Source organism: Girardinichthys multiradiatus, chromosome 22 (assembly GCF_021462225.1).
Source record: "Girardinichthys multiradiatus isolate DD_20200921_A chromosome 22, DD_fGirMul_XY1, whole genome shotgun sequence".
Lineage (NCBI taxonomy): Eukaryota > Metazoa > Chordata > Actinopteri > Cyprinodontiformes > Goodeidae > Girardinichthys > Girardinichthys multiradiatus.
Window position 1 is genome coordinate 13,348,331 of NC_061814.1, and position 23,991 is coordinate 13,372,321.

A 23,991-nucleotide genomic window follows, 5' to 3' on the forward strand; every position below is an offset into this window, starting at 1 on the left:
GAGACCAGCTGCCTATAATCAAGCTGCCTGTGTCGAATCAAAGGAGGCTCCGCTGAATCCGCTGAGCACGAATATCCAATACCCAACCTAATACTAACTTCACCGGGGTCAAAGGTTTTGAGCTTTAAAGTCCTTGTCCTCGTTATTGCCATGGCTGATACAAAAACTTCCCTCGTCAAGCCCAAAACTGTAACTGTCAGCTTCTCCTGCCACACCCCCCCCACATCAAATCCCCTGTGCCTTATTTTACAAGTTCTGGGTGGGCTGGGTCCAGATAATTATCTCGGTGGATCATTTTATACATGAAAAATATATACATAAGGCATTCTTGCATATACAATAATAGAAACATTATTTTTATTTCGTTTATGTGTTTTTTTTGTTTTTTTTAAGAGTTTCACGCATATTACTTTATTGTGACAATGTCACTCAGTAACGTTAATAGCGGCACGAAGCACTACACTGACGGCTGGAGGCGGCGCTTTAAGCCAGAGCTCCAGGCGTCGGCGGGTCCATGGAAACACAACGGGCACCGTACCGAGCAGAGAGAGACCAAGTGGAGCGGAGCCGTGTGGAGCTGGAAACGTCAATGGAAAAGGAGCATTGGTGACTCGGAGATGCCACTTTGTCCTGCAGGTCTAACATTGGGCTATGGAGGTTAAATGGAGAATAAGGAGAGGTCCAGCTATGTGGCAAAAAAGAAATGTGCTTCTGCATCACATCAATATTTATACCTAATAGAAATAAAGTCTTAATCCAAGTTATAGAAGTACCTAGACATGTAGTGAAACTTAAAAAGTATGATATAAATAAAATATTTCTTCAGTTAGATTTATTTTAAGAGGATTGCAAGGGGTATCAACAATTATGCCAGCAGTAACTTATTTAATAACAACTGAAATGTATTTTCCCTACTGAATAAAAGTACTTAAAATAAAAGGCTGAAGAGAAAATCTTCATAAGAGAAAATCTTTTCAAGCTTTTCAACCCATCTTCTACCAGGGGTGCCAACAGATTTGTCCACATCTGAATGTATAGAAGCACCATCTTGGCTACTCAACCAGACGTCTGTGCCAACTTCTTAAAATGAAATCCTTGTAATGTAGATCCTAACACCCATACGTTAGTGGCTTTTTACTGCACTGAACATTTAAACGTCCCTCAGCTATACTGTACATGAATCTGGGAAGTTTTAACAAGGGGTTCAGCTTTCAGAAAAATTATTTAAGCTTTAGTTTAAAATTTCTGGCTTGTTTTGGTGTAATAATTGTCAGCATGCTGACATGGCGATGCTCTATATATACTGTCTGCATGAAGGACTTCTAGTAGCATGGCATCTGCATAAAGACGCACAAGGATCTACAACATGTACTTTCCAACAACATAACAGTATTATGGAAAACCCAAATTAGACCCTAGTTGAGCTGAAACCCAGTTATATAGACCATATATGCTTGAATATTAGTATATATTAAGATTCACCTCAAGAACTTTTACACAATAGAACAAAGAAATTATTTATTTATCTAGCTCCAAGCTAGAACATCTGCATTTTTAAAGATGTGATAAACAAGTAAATATTTCAAGGACTGTTTTCTCCTGCAGCTCAAGAAAGGCAATGAAACTGACAAAACCAAACAAAGTGGAAACTGGATCTTAAAATCTTAGCAATTCTGATGATACACACTTATAATACAGGACAACCTCTCAGAATATAAAACAGCACATGAACAATAATCATCATTTAAGCAAATTAAAATTTCTCTATGGGCTTGTCAGTATGGTTTGGCAGAATTAAGTCTGTTTCATCTTTAAACGTGTAACTCTGTGCATGTATATGAATGCATGGAGATACAGGGAATGTGTGTGTTTGTGTGCACCTAAGAAGCCCAGGATTTTCCAGTTGAAGCATAAAGCAAGCCACAGAAGGGAAAAAAACAGACAAGCAGAGCCTAGAATGTGAGAGCTGTGGCAGGCTGGAGTCATTATTACGACAGTATTAGTTGCTTGTGATTGGCGCAATTAGTAATGCCGTTAAATGATTCGCTGATGGGTGAACGTGGTTAAAACACACCGGCAGTTCTGTGAAACCAGATGTGAAACAGAGGGTCTGACTCACCTTTGCTGAAGCTCCTCCTCGACAGATTTCAGAAGGCTCCTGTTTAAAACACACAGATAGAAATAAGTATGAGTTGTAGAATGAGATGAATATGTCGGCGCGTGAAAGACCTGCCTCGCTTGCCTTCAGCTAGTCCAAAACGTAGCAGCCCGTCATTCAACCAACAGATCCAGACCTAATCCCCGCAGTGCTTGCATCGCTTCATTGGCATCCAGTTCATCAAGATTTTATTGTTTGTTTTTAATGCCATAAACGGCTTTCTACATTTTATCTCTCAGAAATTTTTATTCTTTGTAAACATGACAGAGCACTGAGCTCTTCAGATCCAAGCACCTTAGAAGCACCAAGGTCAAAGTACAAACAGTGGGGCGGTTGCTCATTTGCTGTTGCTGCTCCCAGGATGGGGAATAAGCTAAAGTATAGTCCAGACTTCCTAACCCTAATGGTTAGACTGGTGTATCAATAAAAGACTAAAACATGTATAATAGGGGGATAAAGAAAAAAAAGCAGGAAATCAAAAACGATTTACTTACTTGTTTCCTCCCAGCAGACTTGGTGAATCGTGGCCATACTCCAACTGCAAGTCCTAAAAGACAAAGTAATCACATAGTGTATTATATGTCGCTCATTTACTTGTCAAAACCACAGTAAAACGTCTAAAAAAGCAAAAATAACAACAGAGGCAGCCTCCTCCACGGCAGCCTGCTACAAGGTACAACAGGAACAAATTAAAAACCACCTTGGAAAGGTCAGGTTTTATATACGTCGCCTCAGACGTTTGGAGACACTTGGCCTAAAGTTTTGGCATTAAATTTTTTTTTACCCTTCAATTAAGAAAAGAAAATATCCTCTAAATATCCAATGTAACTGAAATTACATTAAAAAAAGCTATTCAATTTAAACCGCAAAGATTCATTTTCACATACCTCGACTATTTTCAACCTTATTGTTTTGTTATTTATTTAATTAGGTTTTTGTTTTTTTTGTTTTACAGAAATGAACTCATTATGCTGCGCTTATAGATTTTTTTGCCCCTAAAGTGTTTTTACCTCAAGATTTTTAAAATGATTACACTTATTGATATACATGACTATGGTGAATGAATAAATAAATAAATAAATGAATAAATAACTATACAAATAAATAAAGTGTAATCAAAGTATTTGAATGATCCAAATAGCCTAGATACATCTTGATACTGCATGCAAAGAGCCAATTAGAGACAAACCCAAACTTTAAATTTATAGTTGTGACTCTTCATATTTAAATGCTTTTGGAACCACCAGAGATTTGTTTTCTACTTAAAAACGTCAAAAAGACCATTTCCACTAAAAATAAAACCTTGTATAATTTTATCTAATATAAATCACAAAACTTTTCATTTCTAATCATTCCAAGGTGGCATGTTGAGATAGTTTGAAGTTGACTGGCTGCATATATTTTGGCCTATTTGTTGATTAACTGTAGCTAAAGTAATAAATTTTTTCAGTTTTATCTTATCCAGAAAGAAAGGAAGATTTGAACAGTTTTATCAAAATAAAAAATAAAACTTCTTTATAGCAGGCAGATAGCTAAAAAGAGTTGCATTTTAAATTTAAGAGTGTTTTAAACTACTTTATAGTACTCTAGTTATGATTAGGCTTTTTAAGCTTCAGAAGTAATGCTTTGATTTGTAACAGATAACGAGAATGCTCATGGCTGCAAGGTTCAGGGAGCCGGTACCAATCAGAATCAGCAGATTTACTTTTAAATTCTGTTTTAAATCAGCTTGATCAGCTCCTCTACCTTTAGCATTATTTAGACCAACGTGAATGAAAAGCCGGGGTTCAAATCTGTTGCATAAAGCCACAAACAGAGCATTATGGTGTTGCATGAACATTTTACAAGACAAAGACGGAGAAACACAGTAAGCATGCAACAGGAAAGAGCATGTGAAAGAATCAAAGGTTTGCTGCCAGTTGTCAACTACAGCAGATAAGAGGTTAGAAAACAAAACTCAGGTTAGAAGAGAGGGTGAGAGTCTGTAATGAAAAGATCAGTTATACAGGAGGAACCAAAAACATCAGAACAACACAGCAAACACTCAAGAGTTTCATTGTACAGTATGACAGTGCTGCGAGTTGTTTTCACAGTTCCAGCTCAGTAGTTGACTTTGACCTCTAACCTTCCTCTGTACATTCGTATGTTTTGTTTAAGTGTGCATTTCATATAGAGCACAACAAAAGAACAACAACAATGATAACCAATTGACGGGAACACCTAAAGCACCAGTTAGTGAAGCACAAAGTCGGACGAGAGGTTGAAGAGTGAAGCAAGGAAGCGATGAACCAACACCGTGAGAACGAACATACAGAACCTTGCAAAAATGTTTTGTACTTGTCGAACTTTTCCACATTTTTTCACATTACAACCGAGAACTTCGGATTCAATATGTTTATTGGGATTTTGTGTGACAGACCAGCGTAAAGAAGAAAAATGTTACATGGTTTTCAAATTTTTTTTAAAATTCAATTTCAAATTTTCTTTAAATGATACAAAAAAGGTGGCATGTGTCTTAAGCCCAATTTTATTCTGATTCAACCCTAAATAAGCGGTTCTGTAAAGGTTAGATAAGAGTAGTGAATAAACAGCGTCACCAAGCGTCACAGCAGACAGTCCAGAAAAGTTGTGGAGAAGTTTAAAGCAGGGTTAGGACAACAATATCCCAACTTTTGACCATCTCCCAGAACACTGTCCAATCCATCCATCCATCCATTTTCTACACCTGCTTCTTCCATTCAGGGTCACAGGGGAGCTGGTACCTATCTCCAGTGGTCTATGGGCGAGAGGCAGGACTGTTCAATCCATCATCCAAATACAGAAAGAGTATGGAACAAATCCAAACCTATCGAGATATGGCCCTCCGCCTAACCTGCCCAATTAGAGGAATGGCAAGGGAGGCATTAATCAGAGAAGCAGCCAAGTGGCCCATGGTAACTCTGGAAGAGCTGCACAGATTCACAGCTCTGGTGGGAATGGGACAACTACTAGGTCTCCTTTTGACAAATCTGGCCTTTATGGGATAGTGGCAAGAAGACAGCCATTGTTAAAAGACAGTGAAAGAAACATGTTTAGTTTGCTAAAAGTCATGTAGATCAGATAACACCAATATTGAACGTTTTAGCCTGTATGCATGATGCCAAGTTTGGTAGAAAACTAACATTGCACATCACCCTGAACAGATTGTCCCTATTATGAAACATTGTGGTGGTAGTGCATGGTTGGGCATGCCCAGACAAACTCCAACTGAGAATATATGGCAAGTCTTAAAACTATTCACAGGTGCTTGCCATCCAGTCCAACTGATGTGAGCTACTTGGCAGAAGAAGAATGGGCATAAATTTCAGTCTGTGCAAAACTGATAGAAACCCACCCCAAAAGACTTGTAATCGCAACGGAAGGTGGTTCTACTAAGTATTTAACATGAATCTGAAAATGTTGTTTACCTCTGTGTTGCTTATCACATAAAATCACAATAAATACATTGACGTTTACGATTGTAATGTGAATAAAAATGTGAACAAGTTTAAGGGGTATGATTACCCCTTAAACTGTAAAGATATTTTAGCCATTGTGCAGCTAAAAGTGCATTCTGACTGAGCAATAAAGAAACAACAATGGCTCAGGGTAAAAAAATGAAAACATAAGAAGGACAAGGACTTGTCCTTTGATAACAGATTATGAAGAACAAGAAACGCACAAAAGAGGTGGAAATGGAGATAAGAGATATCAACTATGAGGAGAAAAATAAAAGCCAGCTAATATATAGATAGACGGATGACAAATAATTGGAGAGACAGAGGGAGTACTACCAGATTAGATCTCGCGGTATAGTAGAGCTCCTCAACACAGTCCAGATAGGGCTCAGAATCACACTGGTCAGCAAGACAGAGCGAGAGACACCTCAGTTAATACATTACCCTGGACTTATATAGATAACAGAGGAAAAGAGGCATGGGGGCGGGAAAGAGGATGAAGGAGTGAAAAAATTAAGTCTAAAAACCAGAGCTATAAAGAAGGAGGATGAATAGGTGGGATAATTAAAGTCAATAGAGAGGAAAGCGTCAAAAAAAACATGTAAGGATAGAATTTAATAACCAGAAAACCCAAAAAAGGAAATAATCAATAACATTAAGTTCGGTAACAAAAGCTATAAAAGCCTCTATAAAACCCAAAATGAAAGTAACAATAACAATTACATCAACCGTCCTAAATCTTTGAATCAGTGTTACGCTTTTCCTTTATCAAAGTTACTTACGAACAAAAACCAACAAAAGCAGCTTTGGGTCATGACTTTGTCTGATGTAACACAAGGTCCATAATGACTGATTCATGTTTGACTGTTTTGTGTTATAATTAGACTGCATGTAATTGGATCTCAATCCAATAACCCAGGGGATAACTGGGTTAAATTAAAATGAACGGACTTGGCAACCAATTGGATTCTATAGAATTAGATATGAATTGAACCTGTTTGCCTCATAGTGAGCCTTAAAATGACTCATAGTGAGCCTTAAAATGACTTTTATTGTAAACTGTATTGAGTGTTTCATTGTGCTGTAATAATTTTGTTTATAAAGAAAAGGCTATCACTTGTTAAAATATAAATGTGGTAATGGTTTGTTGACTTTGAAATTCTGCAAAAGGGTCAATTGAGTGATTGAATCTCAAAAATAACACTAAAAACAAGCTTTGTTACAACTTTAATTAACAGATGGAAAACTGAAGACCAAATTCATACAGTTTTAATGAATGTTGCACTAAGGACAATGTGCAATCATTTAAATTAAATATATGGGTGAAAGTGCACAGAGGAAGGAGAAAGGTAAGGTTTTGATGTATTGCAGTTGAATTGATTTTTCAGCAAACTATAGCACAGAGGATCATGGAAAAGGTTCATAATGAAGGGTGAAAATGTAAAAGGTGTGACGAAACATTGGGTTAACACATGTTGTTGTGCCTGAGCTCTGTCCTGTCCTATTTGTTCAATCACAGTGAGAGGTTTTTCTAGCTCTATATAATATTAGCTCTGCTAATATTCAAAAGTAGCAACAATTCCAGTTTAAAATCACTAGACAGAGACAGCAGGTATTATTGTGTGTTTTATTTAAACACAAGTTCCATCTCTGACCTTCTAACCCAGATGTGCCGTTTCATGCAGTAATCCTCATTAGCTTTAGGGAAACACATTGTTTGGTTTCACTACAGGACAGACTCAGTTATTATATAGATACAATGTTTTAGTGCAGTAATTAGTTGGGGTTGAGGATAACTACTAACTAGAAATGGGTCAGATTCCACAGACTATCTGTATTTTAAATGAAACACTCCTAAGTTGTTCTAAATCTGAATTGTGGATTCCAGAGTAAACAGAACGAAGCAATAAACTCCTGTAAGTTGTGTTTCTCTAATGCCCCTACAGGCCTCTTTGAGTTAATGAATGAAGAAAACGCAGAGCTCCAAACTAACAGTAGTAAAGTTTAGGTAGTTAAATCCCTCCCTCTGAACTCCATTTAGCTCCTTGTATCTGCGATCACGGAAGGACAGAAGAAGACCTTCAGAAAGACCCTGGTTAGTGGAGACCATTCCTGCTTTCAAACCGTACCTCACACTAATCTGTAAGAGTCATTAACAACTTTTTTTCACCCCAGGTAAGTAACTAACCTTACTTGCCTCCTTGCCTTCCAACTTTACTTATTAACTTTACTTTCTTATTAACTCACACTACACATAAACTAACTAACTTTACTTGCCGGGTTAAAATATTTACCTCCTAACTAAGCTTTCTAATGTTATTCTATTCTTTCTATTATTTAGCCTTATTTAATAACCATATTTGTTTACTAGCTAAACGTAGTCACAACCAGCCTTGTTTACCTTACTTACCAATCAACTACCTTTACTTAAGCATTTCTGCTTATCAATCAGACTAACCTTATTTTTTTAATAACATGGATTTCTAGTTAACAAGTCTTGCTTATCTTACTGACTTTAGCTGCTTACTCTCTAACCTTAATTATTTGCTAAACAGACTGGCTTAATAGTTAATCATACTTACCGTATTTGCTTACCAACTAGTCTTACCTAATGTTATTAATCATCTGACCTTGCCACATTATTTGCTAATCAACCCTAATTGCCAAACTTACCAACATTACTTACCGACCTAGCTAATCTTACTTAGCTACCAACTAACCTTACTTATTTGGTTTTTAACTTTACTTACTAATATTTATCAATCAACCGCGCTCAGCTTACTTACCTACCAATTAACCCCACTTAGCAACCACTTTTACTTGCCTAATTTGATTATGAACATTACCAACCTGCTTTACTTTCATACCTACTAACCAACACTACTAACCTTACTTACTAACCTTACATATGAAAACTACTTATGGATTAGCCTTGCTCACTTTACCAGCTAACCTTATTTTCTATCACTGTTTACTAAGTAGGCTTATTCAGTAAAGTTAATTCCTAAAATTACTAATTGACCTTGTTTACCTTACTGACCTAAAAACTCACCTTGTGTACACATTCACGGTAACTGCTTACTAACCTCACAAACTACTCATACTTTCAAACCTGCCTTATTAACCTTCCTTACTAACCTTTCTTATTAACTAATCTTGCATAACTTCTTGACAATATTTACTAACTTACATTATTTAACTGACCTGCTTACCAACTAACCCTGCTTACCTCACCAATCCTACTAATTAACCTTAGCTACTAACCAGGCTAAATGACCATCTAACCTTACACACACACCAAATAAATAGTATTTCAAGAAGAAAATATCTTTGAGATGTTTGGCACGAAAATATCTTAAATAAAACTCTAAAGGATCCAAAGCCCACAAGCTGCATATTCAAACATTTCATGAACCAAATCAAACATGTGGAGGGCCATCCTATACGGTTCCCTATGGAGTGACATCAACAATTGCTTCATATTACTAGTTTAGAATCAACAGTGCTGGTGCTGGTCAAGTTAAACCACACAGTCTCGTTCCACATGCATACAAATACAACGCCACACCTCATTACTCACCGGCTCGTGATGAGGTTCTGTCTCCTTTCTCAAAAGAGGATCAAACTTCACTTGTCCAACTGTGAGGAGACAACGGGTGAGGCAAGAATACAAGTTTGGGAGATGAACATAAAATGTGATTATTTCTTTTCTCCAAAAATAAAATTAAGACAATGTGCGAAGACTTACAGTTTATCTCGGACAGGGTCTTTCCTTCCCTCGTGCTCCTGCTGGTGGAGCGGATGCGATGAGGAACGGAGACTGGCGACTAAAGGTGAAGAGACAGAGGCATGCTGAAAGTCTAGCGGTTGTTCAAATATTAGATATAGCACAGGAGTATACACTGCACTCAAGACTACAGCTGATGTTAAAGAAAACACCTAATCCTTCTGCTATTTCCTGTGGGGCAAGATTTGAAGGCACAGCAAAACAACCAGCCACGCACTGCAACGGCCAGAGAGCAAAAACACGGCAACTAAGTCACTAAAATAACAATCTTTCTACAGCGGCAGCATCAATGTTTAAACCTGTTGTAGAGAGTTAAGAGACCCTGCAGACTGAAATATCTTTCTTCTCAATTCCACATCAACACTTCTTTAGCTTAATTTGCTTCCAAAAAAATCTAAAAAAAAAAAATTATAACTTTATTTGACATAAATGTATAATCTCAGGATCTAAATCTAGTTTTTCACAGAAAAGCTAAAAACACAGCAAACTCACACCATGCCTGTAAAGCACTGGAGAACACAAACCAAGAGTGAAAGTAATCGTCTTTCGTTAGATTTGTCAACATGAACTTCATTCACATAACAATCCCGTAAAAGTGGTTAGCAACTGCACCAGTAAATGGGAGATGAAGACGGCTTCCAAACTAAAATATGGCTTTTACTTGCATCCTTTAGGAGGAATTTCCAGACCACAACATGGAGATCCATAAACTTAATCACAGAAATAGCACAAAGGAATTTACAGAGTTTACCAAAAGTATTCACACTCTTTACATTTTTCACATTCTGTTACATTACCACCACAGTCTCCAATGTAATTCATTGAGATTTTAAGATAGATCACAACAAAATTGTGCATAGTTGTGAAGTGGAAAGAAAAAATGTTCAATTTTTTATAACAAATAAATGTCTGACAAAAGGCGGAGACCATTTGTATTCAGCCCCCTTTACTGGACACTCATGAATAAAATCCACTGCAACTAACTGTATTCAGAAGTCACCTAAAAAATTATCTGTTGACACCACACTGATTAGTTGGGAATTTCACAAATCTGGAAATAGGAAGTCACATCTGCAATTTGCAACAAGCCATGTAGGTTACGCTGCAAGAATGAGGAAGGAGGTGGTGTTCTGGTCAGATGATAACAATTTTATTTTGTCCTTTTTATGAAAAACACTGTGTGTGGCAAAACACTAACACTCCTTTCACCCTGAACACACCACTAGCACAGTGAAATATGGTGGTTGCTGCATCGTGCTAAGAAGATGTTTTTTTTCCAGCAGGGAAACTGGTCAGAGTTAATGGAAGAATGAAAGGAGCCAAATACCGGCCAATCCTGAAGAGAATCCCTGAAGAGGTTCACCTTCCAGTGGGACAATGCTACTAAACACACAGCAAAAGCTACACCTGATTGGTTTACATCAGAGCATTTCCATGTGTCAGGACAGCCAAGTCAAAGTCCAGACCTAAATCCAACTGAGAATCGGTGGCAACACATACATAATCTCGATCCAATCTGAGCAATCTTGGGAGAAATTTACACCTGAATATATGCAGCAGTAATTTAACCATCAAGTATTTTTTACAAAATATTGACACGGGAAGTCTGAATACAGATGCACGACCTTTGTATTTTTGTATCTAAAGAATTTAGAAAACCATTTCTTTTTTTCTTCCACTTCACAATTATGCACCACTTAGGATTAGTACGTCATAAATCCCAACAAAATACACTGAGGTTTGCAGTCATCTTTTAACAAAATGAGAAAAAGTTGAAGTTTTTCTTTTGCAAGGCAAACTACTTTGTAACTGCTTCTCTGTGTTTTCTCTCAAAGGTTGGAGCTGTACATGCCAAAAAAAAAAGTAAATTCTTCTCGTTTGCATGTGCACTGTAAATGTGCCCGTGATAGATCAATTTTAGAGAGTTTAGAAAATGTAATGCCTTCTTCATGAGCAAAAATATCTTCATCTTAGCTGCTGCTCTCACAGAACTGGGATGAATTAAGACGTTTCCTAAGTGATGTTATGAGAGGCTGTGGCAATTTATTTCCAGAGAAACACAAAACAAAACAAGAAAATTATCAAACGGTACATTTTTACAGTAACCCCATAGACATGAGTGGCCTCAGTTTATATGTTCCTCAATGTTCTCAAGAGGTTTTAAACACTCAAGGAAAAGGTGAGGTAATAAAATGTTAGAAAGAACAAACAAAAATTGACCACATGGGTACAAAAAAACAGCCATATCAGCAAAAAACCATGAACTTGAATGTTTAAACTAATCCATCAACATGTCACATGCCAAAGCCAGCCTCCATGACAACACCAGGGGCCAGAGACAAGAAAGAAAATTCATTCAGTTCTGTAGTTCTAATGAAAAGAAACGTTCAAAGAAAAGACAGCTTGTGTTAGAATGACATCACAGCAGTCGACACAAGTACCTTCCTACGAGCTGCAAAGCGGGGTGCGCGTCGAGCACCGGGGCTTATGGGGAGGAAATGACCTCTGTATTTAAACTAAGTGGGGGGGAAGGGGTGAGAGGGTGAAGATGAGACAACAAGAGGAAAACAGGGGAGGGAGGAAGCGAGAGATAGAAAATGAAGGAAAGAAAAGAATGCTGAGAAGGGGAGAAGATGAGGAGAGACATATCAGGGGGAAGTTGAAGCAAGAAAAGAGGTGAGAGAAGAAATAGGAAGAAACAGGAGAGAAACGATAAAAAAAAAAAAAAACAGAAAATGAGTCGCATGAACAAGGAAGAGGCGTGTGAGGAGAGAGGATATGACTGCTGAAGGATGGGAGAGGAGTTCAAAGAAAAACCAGCTGAGGAGACATAAGGACATATTTTAAGAAAGGGAGGAAAGAGGCAAAATCCAGCAAATCACAATCATTCTCTTGCTGACCTAATCCTATACATAGTGACACTTTAGTTTTTCCAACAGTGGAAATCCAAGAAGGTGAAATGTTACCTCAGGTTCAGGCTCGTCGTCATCAATGTCGTGGTACGTGCTGTGGTCGGGGTTGTTGGCTTTGTCCAGCAGCTCGATCGCCAGCGTCCTGCTGAGAGGCTGGGAGACGAACGGGTGCTGGAGGACATACAGGAGGAGACAGAGTTAATCTACAGGTCAAACAGTCACCTTCAAGCACTTTAAGCATTTTCTGGCTGGGTTTCTAAGATTTGAATACACTACAGAGTAATTTAATTATTAGTAATTTAAGTTCACATAGCAACCAGTAGATGCAGCAACCATGTTTTTTCAGTTATTGTAATATATGGGACATGTTTCAGCTAACACATTTTAACCTGAAATTAGAGGTAAGATGTATTGTCCTAGAAGAGCGATGGAGATAAATCTTTACAAACACTATCTGAGGTTGTTTGCTGTATAGAGGTAGAAATGTCTTGTTTAACTTCTCACCTGCAGCAGTTTCTCTGCCGTGGGCCTCCTCTTTGGGTTCTTGGTAAGGGCTAGTTTCACAAAATGATGGAAGTTATTTGTCCTGTTCGTCGAGGACAGAGGAGAAGACAAAAAGAAAAGAACAAAGAGTTAATTGTTTGACCCTCAAATAACTCATGCCACAGCGGTTATGAAAACATGACACGCCAGCAGCTTCTTTGATAAATGTGAAGTCACAGACGAGTGGGTGTCTCACCACTTGAGTTTATCTTTCAACTTCGGAGGCTGGAAGTTACTCTTGGTCATCAGGAACAGAGCCCTGAGAGGGACAGAGGGGGAAAACAACAATAACACTTCAGATCGTGTCCGTGAAACTATGCACAGTAGTAGTGAACGAGCCTCTTGAACTGCAAGAACAATGGTGGTAAAAAGGAAAACACTGTCTTGAGTCTTGTGCATGGATATAAAGCTGTATTCCAATCTTCATCCGGTCTCAAATTTAGATTTGACTGACGTTTTAATCTGAAAATAAGAGTTAAAGTAAAATCCAATACACACCTTGTATATTCCTCTGCTAATTGTAACTTCCTCAATAAAATAATAATAATAAAAAAGCTGGTCTAAGAGATTCCTGTTTGTGTTAGGTCAATGACCAAACAAGGACAAGAAATGATTGGAAACTATGAGAAAACATTGACAGTCGCTCCAGGAGCTGATCTCTCTATATAATTGAAAACAGTCTCCGTTGGTTAGATCATGTATGTGTAGGTTACCAACACCACTAAACCTTTCTACCTCATACCTCTCTTGTTTTTTAACATATTTTTACTGAAATGCCAGAGAAAAGTCCTTGGAGTTTTCTCTAGGTATTTGAAGCATAGAGTAACACCTCTGCCCCTCCCGCACCAGTTGCTGTGGACTGTCAGTCAGCTGGCTGAAAGAAGGGTACTATACTTTTGTGAAGAGAGGCTGTGAGTCTTAGGCGTGGAAACTAAAGAAGCTCCACCCATCACTCTTATTAAAGTAATGCTGTTTAAAACTTGAGATGGCATGCTATGAGGGGCACATTTTAAGCAGCTGACTGCAAGCTTCAACTGAGCAGATAACTTGACTAATAAGCAAGTTTTATTTTCTTATTCTCCCGGGGTCACTCTATAAAGAGCAGAATAGCAAATATTTTTACAATATTCTTGGCTATTAGCACTTGCAAATTCTTATTTATTTGTTCTAATCAAAATCAATAATATTAATTCATCTTTAAAAGCTAACATTACTTCACACATTTTATGGCAACACCTTCTTTGTACTCATGACTATTATACAGGGAACTTTTTATTTTTAATATGCCAAGGCCAGGTGAGATTAAAGAAGAAATGTTTGTTCATAACATACAGCGCTATGTTTGGAGAAATAAACACATCAAATCAGCAAAAACACCTCATACCAACAGCACGGTGGTGGCGGACTTACAATTTGGGCTTGTCCTGCAAACACAGGACCTGGACACCATGCAGTTACGGTGTTAACCATGAGTTCTTTAAAAAATATATCTTAGTTTTAAATGTAAAAAAATAAATCAATCAATTTAATAGCAATGTCCTGGTCCATCTGGCTCATGCAACAAGACAATGAGAGTTTGCGGGTTTTATTCAATTAATCTGATGAATTGGTAAGGAGGTAATTATTTTTTTTTTGTTCCTTTACACAAACTAGTTAAGGCAATACTGACAATGTAATACCAACATAACATAAAAACACACTGTACAGAGTGCTAATTAGAAAGTTAAATGAAGGAGAATTTACAAACGTTTTTATTAATTCCACTCAAATTTCTTTTTTAATACCATTGTGTTTTAATGTTGTTTTACACTGATTACAGGAACACACAGCTGTCATCCCACTGCTGCAGGGCAAACATTCAGACATCTAATAAACCTGCACACACACACACACACATAGACACACTGCTTTACCTCATCGGGTGCAGGTCAAACATGGGTGGCTGTAGTTCTGCCAGCTCTATTGCAGTAATCCCCACAGCCCAGATATCACACAACTGATTGTAGCCCCCCTTCCTCTCCACTGCTGCCACCTCTGGAGCCATCCTAGGTCATGACAAAAAAAAAAAAAAAAACACACTGGTAAAGATGCAAGGATACAGAGAAAAAGGATGTAAAACAAAGGCTGTGTGCTTTAAAACCAGCTAAACACAGAACCAGAATTCCCTTTTTCCTTGTGATCAAAGATGCCCTTATTTGACCTCTTTATAGGCCAGAAATACAATAAATCCAGTTTCATGCATCATTAAAACTGTGGCTAAGTCATGACTCCAACATACCAGTAGGAGCCAAAAAAAAAAACCTACATTCACATCAGCGATTGAGGATGTTTCACGCACTAAAAGGGTGTTTTACTTTACAACTTCACTGTACCTGCGCATATACCCATAGGAGCTATAAAATGACATGAAACCCACCAGTAAGGCGTTCCAATAAACGACTTTCTCTTGGCAAGAGTGGCTGTGATCTGGGCTGACACACCAAAATCAGCTAAGGGGAGAAAAAAGGGAGCCCATCAGATAAAGAAGCCAAACAGAATCCTTGTCCGCAGATGAAACTGATCTTATCCAATCTTTAAAAAACACAAAATAAGAATCAAATCTCACCAAGTTTAATGTAGCCGTTGTCTGTCAGGAGGATGTTGGCTCCCTAAAAGAGCCCGAACATATTAGTAGACAACACCAAAAGTGTATTCAGAATAGGTTTCTGGTCATCTCCATGAACATATTTACAAATAAATATTTAGCCATGAGCTCTAAATTGTGCAAAACAATACAATGACAAAATGCCCATTAATTAAGCCTGAGGTGAACTGGGCCATAAAACAAACTTCTGACTGTTTTGTTGACTTCTATAAAGCACCTTTAAATAGAAATAATATACATTTGAAATACCAATACAAATAAACCGACTCACCTTGATATCTCGGTGCATTTTGCCTTTACTGTGTAGGTAGTATAAACCCTGTGAAAAGAATGAGGTCAGTGACTCTTATTGTTGTTACTGCACATGGCAAAATTAAATTACTTAATTAATTAAGTAAAGAACCTCATTAAGTTCAGTTTTTGAACGACATTCTCCTCATGAAAATCTGATGTTCTGCATTCATTGTTTACAAGGTTCATTATACGTATTTCTGCCAATCTTGAAAGCACACTCCTATTTATTAATCTCACGAAATAAAAGAATTTCAAAACAGTGTTTTGAATATCCTAAAGCCTTAAGCCAGTGTTGTCCAGTAGGGTCTGTGGGCCATTTGTGGTTCTGGGAATGCTTGGCCAGATCAGCGCAGGTGTTTGATGCAGATGGACACTTTTTAAAAGGGTTTCTTTTTTAGGGGTAAGATTTTCACTGCCTCAAAAAAAATTTTGAAAAAGAAATTGTTAGCTTCAAAGTAAAGTATTCTTCTTGTATTAAATACTTTTTGCTTTTGTTTTAATTTCATAGTAAACAGGACCGCAAACACTTTACTCAAAGGCAGCCGTTTATAAAATCGGGCAAAAGAAACAAAAAAAATAAAAAATTGAGACCAAGAAAAAGAGCTGAAAATTGTACGACCCTCTCTTGGATGGACAATGATTTACAGTTACCTTGTGTACAAAAATGAGGCTACTTTGGCCTTTTCATTAAAATGCTGTGTGTCTAGTTTATAGCTAAACAGGTAAAATTAAAACAATTCATCATCAAATCATTTGTGCAAATAAAAAATAAATAAAACACACAAAATGTTGAACAGTTTTCGCCCAGTTGGCAAAGAGTTTAGACACTACTGCCTTAAACCTAAAGACTAGCTATGGTCATTCTTTAATAACTGCATCAGGAGCACAAAACAGAGCTTGTTGCTCATGAATGGTACGTAGGTTCTGATAGAACAAAAATATGAGGGAGAAGAAGCTTTCAGTGCCTCAGTGTTTTGTTTTGTATTGGCTGTTTGGAATTTATTCAAACTGCTTTCAATTTTTTTAAGTTATTTTTAACACATTACTTTTCAATGCAAATTGACTTTGGTTTGTGTGGTTGAAAATATGGCATTCAATTTGTGAAACTCTTTGCATTCTTTTCTAGTCTCAACACAGACAGGAGGAAATTAATGCCGTGTCCTTCCAATACGTTGAAGTCATCTTAAACAAAAAGCCTGAGCGCAGCTAAACTGGCTAACAGTCGTCAGGGAAACTGTGTGACTATGGTGTGTAAAATGTAAACATTACCTGCAGCGTCTCCCGTGACATGTAGGATATCTGGGACTCTGACAGAGGCCCTGTTACTGAGTGAAGAAGAAAAATAAGCAGTTAGCAAAAAATTACAAACAAATATGACGGGAAGGAAATAGTCTGCTTAAGATTGAAGCATTTTTGTTTCCTTTTTTTCTCTTACCATGATAGATATCCTGCAGAGAACCTCCTCCACAATACTCCATGCTGATCCATAATTTATCCCTTCTAAACAAACAAACAAATAAAATATTTCTCTTAAAGATGGACTCCATCCACATGCCTAACAATTAGATTCTCCCATCTTGGTTTGGACAAGAAGATTCAACACTGATACCCATAACATGTAATTTATTAACTGCTATAGCCAAATATTGCCTATTTGACACACACACACACACGCTTACCGGAGATAGCTGCCAAAATAGGCAACAATGTTAGAGTGTTTACAGTCCTTCATCATTAAGATCTCCTGCTGGACGACAGCAAAGTCCTCACCTACAGTCAACAAATGTACACAAGTGCGTCATTACAGCAATAATTAACTGCCATAGTAATGCTAATGGTAGTAACACAGCTACTTAATGGAAGGGGAATGAGAGAGGAAGTGAATGGAAAGTGGGAAAATGAAAGAAAAAAAATACTGAAAAAGAAAAGAACTGAGGATCATGAAAGGGTAAAAGACGTTAATAAAGAAACAGAGCATCCAATACAGGGACAAAAAAGGAAATAAACTAAGACAAAGATGAGGTAACTCACCCGGTTCCAGTTTGATGACTTTGATAGCAGCCAGCTCCCCTGTGTTTACATTACGAGCCTAAAAGAATGAAAAGAGGAGAACTGAATAGTGGTTGAAAGCATAGAGGGAAAACTTGACTGTGGAACATCAAAGAAAAACATGGATGAGCTGGAAGTCAGAGACCAGGCCTCAATTCCTTTGTATCAAAAGTCCAAATTTTAGGTGTCTTCAGGTTTAATCAGCGACACCTACAGGGTCGTGAAAATCAGTTTTAAATAAATTGTCACTGAAATGATCTTGACTGGCCCTGGCAATGACCAACAAGAGGAAAACTCAAAAATCAGATTTTCTTTTTTAATCAATGAATGCATCATACCCAAGTAGGACTGAGTGATATGACCTAAAATTAATATGACGATATAGTTTGGATTTATTGCAACAATAAAGGTTTGCAGCCATTTTACCACATAATCCAATAGCAGGCAATCTATAACCAGTTCAGTTTCCAAACAACAACTGGATTATATATCTGCAAAAACAAGTTATAACTCATGATAACTAAACAACCTTTTGCAAATAATTAGACCACACAGATGCTAAACAGTGACAAGACACCAAGATTACCTACCAAACACACTGAAAACAGTACGATAAGCGCACATTTGAACAAAGCAGTAAAATATAAGGCAAATTTTCAGGGATCAGTGGCTGAAAGAGCTGAATTTTAAACACATGCATAAATGTGAAAAAAACAAAACATCAAAGAGCAGAGTAAACGTTTCTTTACAAGGCTGTGCAGATTAATTACAACCACTATGGCTGAATATTTTACCCTGAATTTTACCCTCAGTTTATTATTAAGTTCCTTTAAAAACCAGGACGTTTCAAAGGAGACAAGCTAGAATCTCCAGACTGACTCTGCACAAAAAAGTCCAGTTTGTTAAAACCTCAGTTTCTAATATGTTACCAGGTTCGGCAAAAGCCTGCAAAGAACCTACTTATTTTGTTCAGGTATTTTGAACCAGAGCAACTTCTAAAACATGCAGGAAAAAGACTGACGTTGGACACCCCTAGTTTAGTCTCGGATTTAAAACCAGTGAACCCGTGTTTTACTTTCATAGACACCATGTAACATCACCTCTAGACCTAATATACAAGATTACTGACCAGTGATGGCAGAGGGGAATGAAAAAATAATTTGAATGTTATAATAAATGTTACTATATGCCTTCCCATATTACAGTTCTTAAAAAAAAAAAAACGAAATTAGCTGAAATTGGTATCTGTCCAAAAGTCGGAGATCAGCCACAAAATTCTGATTGATGAATCTCCGACTTTTGTTGAAGAAAAACACAATTTACACAAAACCTGAAAATATAAAATAAATGAAAACAAGATTTTTTTTCCCAGCAGTCCAAAGACATGCCTGTTAGGTTAATTGGTCACTTTAAATTGCCCTTAGGTGTATGAATGAGTGTGTGCATGGTTGTTTGTGCGTTGCCCTGCGATGGACTGGCAACCTATCCAGGGTGTACCCCGCCTCTCGCCCATAGACTGCTGGAGATAGGCACCAGCTCCCCCGCGACCCACTATGGAATAAGCGGTAGAAAATGACTGACTGATTTTTTTTTATTTATCACAGAGACTATGCCACAACTGGCATGGAAGATGTAAGGATTACTGGTGGAAAAAGACAGAACACAACTCGTGTCCCCTTTGGAACCAATCCAGCATCCACTGTAAACAGTCCATTTTATTCAGTTGTTTTTGTTTTGGTTATTTATGGTGGTGATCCTCCTCCTCCTCCAGTAATATGTAATGTCAGGATGTTCACCAAATTACCAGGAATATTTAGGATTCACAAACATGCGTTTGGAGCCAAGTGCAATAAAATTCCCACATAACTCATCCACATCCTATTACAACACAATCAGATCGTCTGTGGGAGTGTGTGTGAGCTGTCCGAGGAATGTATGGCTTTTCGTAGGAATGTGGATGCGTTTTTTTTTTCTTCCTTTTCCTGAAAAGTAAAAATTAGCCAGGAAAGAAAGAACAGCAGAATACAGTGAGTGACGTTTCTATAAATAGCAAACTAGGATTATATTTAGCAACAGTGCTAGAAGGGCAGGAAAGGAATTATGGATAAAACGCATAAATAAAAGATAAACTTTCAGAAGAGACATGAACAGCCTGCTTCTCTGAGTCCGCTATGTGAGCGTGACTGTGAGACATGGCAGAAATGAGGATGAGAAAAGGAAAGCGACATGAGCTGATGAAGTCAAGACTCTAAAAGGTGTGAGAAAAATGAAAACTGTCTCAATAGTCTGAGAACAACATGTCATGTCTCAACAGCCTCTGTTGCATCTCTGGTCTAGTGAACGATCATCCCTGTTTCTGCCTCAATCCTTGGATACATATTTACCCAACATAAATATTTAAACAGGATGATCAGAACTGCCTAAAGAAACTCATTTGTATCCGATGCCTCCAAATGCCATTTAAGTTTGCCTTATTGTTGCAGGTTTCAGTATGTTAAGCCTTTCTATAAAAAAACGCTCCACTGTAAGATTTAAATAGGAGACCTACAGGGATTATAAAAAATAATCTCGTAATTAGTTATCTTCAGCTAATTGTAACTTTTAACTCGGACAACCAAATTCAATGGCACCCTACAGCACGTTTTATTACAGAATTAGAAAAATGGTTTTAGCCAACTATTAAAATCACTGTTTTCAAGAAAATTCTTTAAATTTTAAGCTTGCAAGCCAGCTTTAGTAGGAGAATACTATTTCAGGTTTGTGAGGAAAGCTGTAAGGCTGGGGCTAAATCAAAGCATGGTTTCTCACTTATGTACAAAACGTGACGCTTTTAATCAATATAATTTGTATAACTATAGATTTTTTTATCATTTAACCTGCAGATTACCGATCAAAGCCAATCAAGGGAAAAGTGGCTAATTCTGATCAAACAATTCAAATAATGAAACAATCTACATAACTGATAACTGACCCTAGGATAGACTCCTCATGTGTGTTTAAGGGGAAGCTGCTCAGCCGGGACTCGTCTCTGTTTCAGTTAATTAACCCCGGGTGGAAACAGAGAAGGTTCTCCTGCAGAAGCTCAAAGCAGCGTCCTGAATATCATCCTTAATGAGGGAGTTTAATGGGAAACAATTACAAAACTGCTGTAAGACCAGTTGATACTGATGAAGTATAATGTGTCTTTTAAGTTCCTAATAGAGCACCAGCTTTAGAGAACAAGCCGATTTAGATTAATTGAATTTCAGTTCATCTGGGAAGTTTGTTGTCTAATGAATTGATAAAATTTTGCAAACATAACTCATCATTATCTTTTTTTTTTTTTCAAATGTTTAGAATTAGTTTTAATACATTCCACTGCCAGAGCTACAAATTAAAAAACAAATAAATGGTGCCAGGCCACTTCCCAAAAACACAGATAGAAAAATCAATGAAGGAGCAAGTGTATTAATTTCAGACATAACTGAATGCATTTTAAGATTTAGTATAATAAAACATATTGAATACTTTTTAAAGCCTAACATTAAGATTCTTAAATTAAAAGCCTTTCAAGACATTACTGAGACTGTGATACATACTGTGCCAACAAAACTGTTGATCATCACAGTTTAAAAGAAAACTGGAAAAAACTAAAACGCCAGCAGCAAAACCCCAGTAGACTTCCCACACCAGTTATGAAGGGGATGATTTGTTATACTACACAAAATAGAATGATTTTTAAGTAAAGTTAAAAGAACAAGCAAAGGCAGAGGCGCAATGACAAAGATAGACACGCACCAAAACAATGTGATGGGAGGGGTGGGTGGGATACAAAGGGTGCAAAGAGAAAATATTCAAGGGCTAGAAGCAGCGGGGAGAGCAGAGACAGTGTGTTTTCAATCAGCAGACAGATCAGAGAAGACTATTATCAGTCTGTGGTACTGTTAGTTGCTCCAGTACGCATCCCAGTAATGTAAAAAAAATTATAAAACCATTAAGACAACACAGGGTACTTACAGACAGAACAGTAGTTTTTTCCTTTTTTTTTAAATATAACTAAAATTTGCACAAAGCTCCCCAAAAAAATGCAATCACTTCGTTTTCTTGTGTGTCATCTACTATCCAGCTTTCCATGAGATTTCAGGAAAACATACGCAGTGCTCGAGTTATCAGGAAACCAAAGCAGTTTTTTTTCAAGGCATATTTAAAATGTGGAAAATACTTAGAACACTAACAAAGGCACCCATTTGTGTTTCTAGGTTAAGCTGGCAGTTTAAATGCATTGTATATAAACGTTCTCACTGGTGAAGCCTGGGTGCCAGCGGAAAAAGTGCAAAACAGGGTGGCTTAGTGCAGTGGTGTTCTGGACCTTAAAAACAGGATTCAAACTAGAAAATTTAGCATTAAAGAAAAATCAATAAATCATGCAAAATTGTGCAAACATATGTCACCAGCTTCCCATCCTTAACAGTATTTAGAGCTTAATGCTTCTTCCGCACCAATGCTAATATGCTTTTAGCTATTATCATATAAATGCTAATCAGATGCCATGGTACATTTGCCATTCAAAGTTTCTATCCAACTATAGGAAGAGACATTTCCAGGTTTTCTACACAGTAATGTGTAAAAACACACTAAAACAGCATTGAAGTATTTTTTTTCATGTCTGTTTTTACTTTAATTTGTATTCTCACAACAGAAACAAACAAAACACCTCAATGAAAGCAGCTTTTTTACAAACTTGGCCACATTTTAAAGCAGAAAGTATATAAATAGAAGGACAACAAAGAGCAGCAGTTCTTAGCTGTTTATGGACTAAAAACCATATGGTTTCCAAAATAGCTCTAATAAAAAGTAGAAATCTATATCTACACTGTTTGTGGGATTTCAGTCAAAAACACTGTTCTCTCTTTGTGTAGCCAGCGGATGGCGATAACGTGGACATCACCGGCATTAAAATTGAAAAGAAGATCCTTAGTAGGGTTATGGCAGTGAAAGGCTAAAGATTAACAGAAATAAATTGGGGTTCATAGTTTCTCTGACACTTTATCCTTTCCTTTCTTAATTCTTCAGCTCACATTTGAAGTTTAATGAAACACAGAACAAACAGAGACAGGTGTGGGCAAAAAAAGAACGAACCAAAACATTAAAACGGCTCCATTATTATTGTAGTTTGTAGCCTAGAGAGTTATAACAGGCATACGCAAGCAGACCTTTAGCATTATCTTTATTTATCTCTAGGTATCCAGGCCATACAACCACAACGCAAACAGTGTTTTTATTAATCTTTACTTTGGAAGCAGGTTTTAAAATAATACTATTCCTCTTCAAAACCCCCATTTAAATGTGGACGAGAGGTACAAACGCAGCAGAAAACTCTGACGCATACTCTGTAATGAGGCATGCTCGGATTGGGCTAAATAACCTTTTGAAATTTAAATTATTTCTTTATATTCAAGTAAATTGAAGAAGAATAAAAACCCCTGGACAAGAAGTATATTCCACCCTTTCTTATCTTTCCTCTGTTCTTATCCTGGAAAATACTAATATCAAACTTATCATGGCTTCATATGACCCTGTGTTTTTTGACATAAAGTAATGGAAGAAGAAAAATATAGGCACAGACTGCTATGTTTCTTCCATAAGCAGCTATAAATGGTGGATTAAGCTTCGAAATGATTTGTTTTAAATACGTGATTCATTATATCAATATATGCTCAATATCATTCTCATCAACTGTGTAGGCAGTCAGCACGTCCAACTTACTTTGGGTGAAAGATCAAATCGGGCTACTATCAGCTCTGCTAGCTGTCATAAGTCACTTCAGATCACAGTTTAGTCTTACATACTTGTACAATAGTGAGGAAATTTTCCAGACATTTTCCAGACAAGCTTCATTTGGGAATGCAAAGCATTGGGTAAGTTCTGACGAGAACATGTTCAAAGGAAGCAAACTAATATTTGAGTTTAAGCTCTGGTTACCTTTTACCCTTTTTTTCCTTGCCATATCTTAAAAGATATTGTGGATAAATGCCAACGTGCATGTGCAACTTATAACAACATAATTATTTGTTAATAAGTAGCTGTTTGCCCCTCTTAAAACACAAACATTTATCTAACCTCCGGCACATTGCAGTTGCCTGTGACAT

The 23,991-nt window shown here is 37.2% G+C and overlaps 1 protein-coding gene across 1 annotated transcript in view; it reads right to left on the minus strand.

Moving 5' to 3' along the window:
• Window positions 1-23,991, minus strand: part of LOC124858809 (mitogen-activated protein kinase kinase kinase kinase 3-like) — a 58,431-nt gene that overhangs the window by 22,186 nt on the left and 12,254 nt on the right. The window contains exons 3-18 of the mRNA XM_047351034.1: window positions 17,846-17,903; window positions 17,494-17,584; window positions 17,250-17,314; window positions 17,084-17,139; window positions 15,792-15,839; window positions 15,482-15,524; window positions 15,293-15,365; window positions 14,790-14,921; window positions 13,073-13,135; window positions 12,838-12,919; window positions 12,388-12,504; window positions 9,383-9,461; window positions 9,215-9,273; window positions 5,971-6,033; window positions 2,653-2,705; window positions 2,120-2,158 (exon numbers count right to left, since the gene is read on the minus strand). Coding sequence (XP_047206990.1) covers window positions 2,120-2,158; window positions 2,653-2,705; window positions 5,971-6,033; window positions 9,215-9,273; window positions 9,383-9,461; window positions 12,388-12,504; window positions 12,838-12,919; window positions 13,073-13,135; window positions 14,790-14,921; window positions 15,293-15,365; window positions 15,482-15,524; window positions 15,792-15,839; window positions 17,084-17,139; window positions 17,250-17,314; window positions 17,494-17,584; window positions 17,846-17,903 — 1,121 coding nt within the window. The remainder of the gene's footprint in view (window positions 1-2,119; window positions 2,159-2,652; window positions 2,706-5,970; window positions 6,034-9,214; window positions 9,274-9,382; window positions 9,462-12,387; window positions 12,505-12,837; window positions 12,920-13,072; window positions 13,136-14,789; window positions 14,922-15,292; window positions 15,366-15,481; window positions 15,525-15,791; window positions 15,840-17,083; window positions 17,140-17,249; window positions 17,315-17,493; window positions 17,585-17,845; window positions 17,904-23,991) is intronic.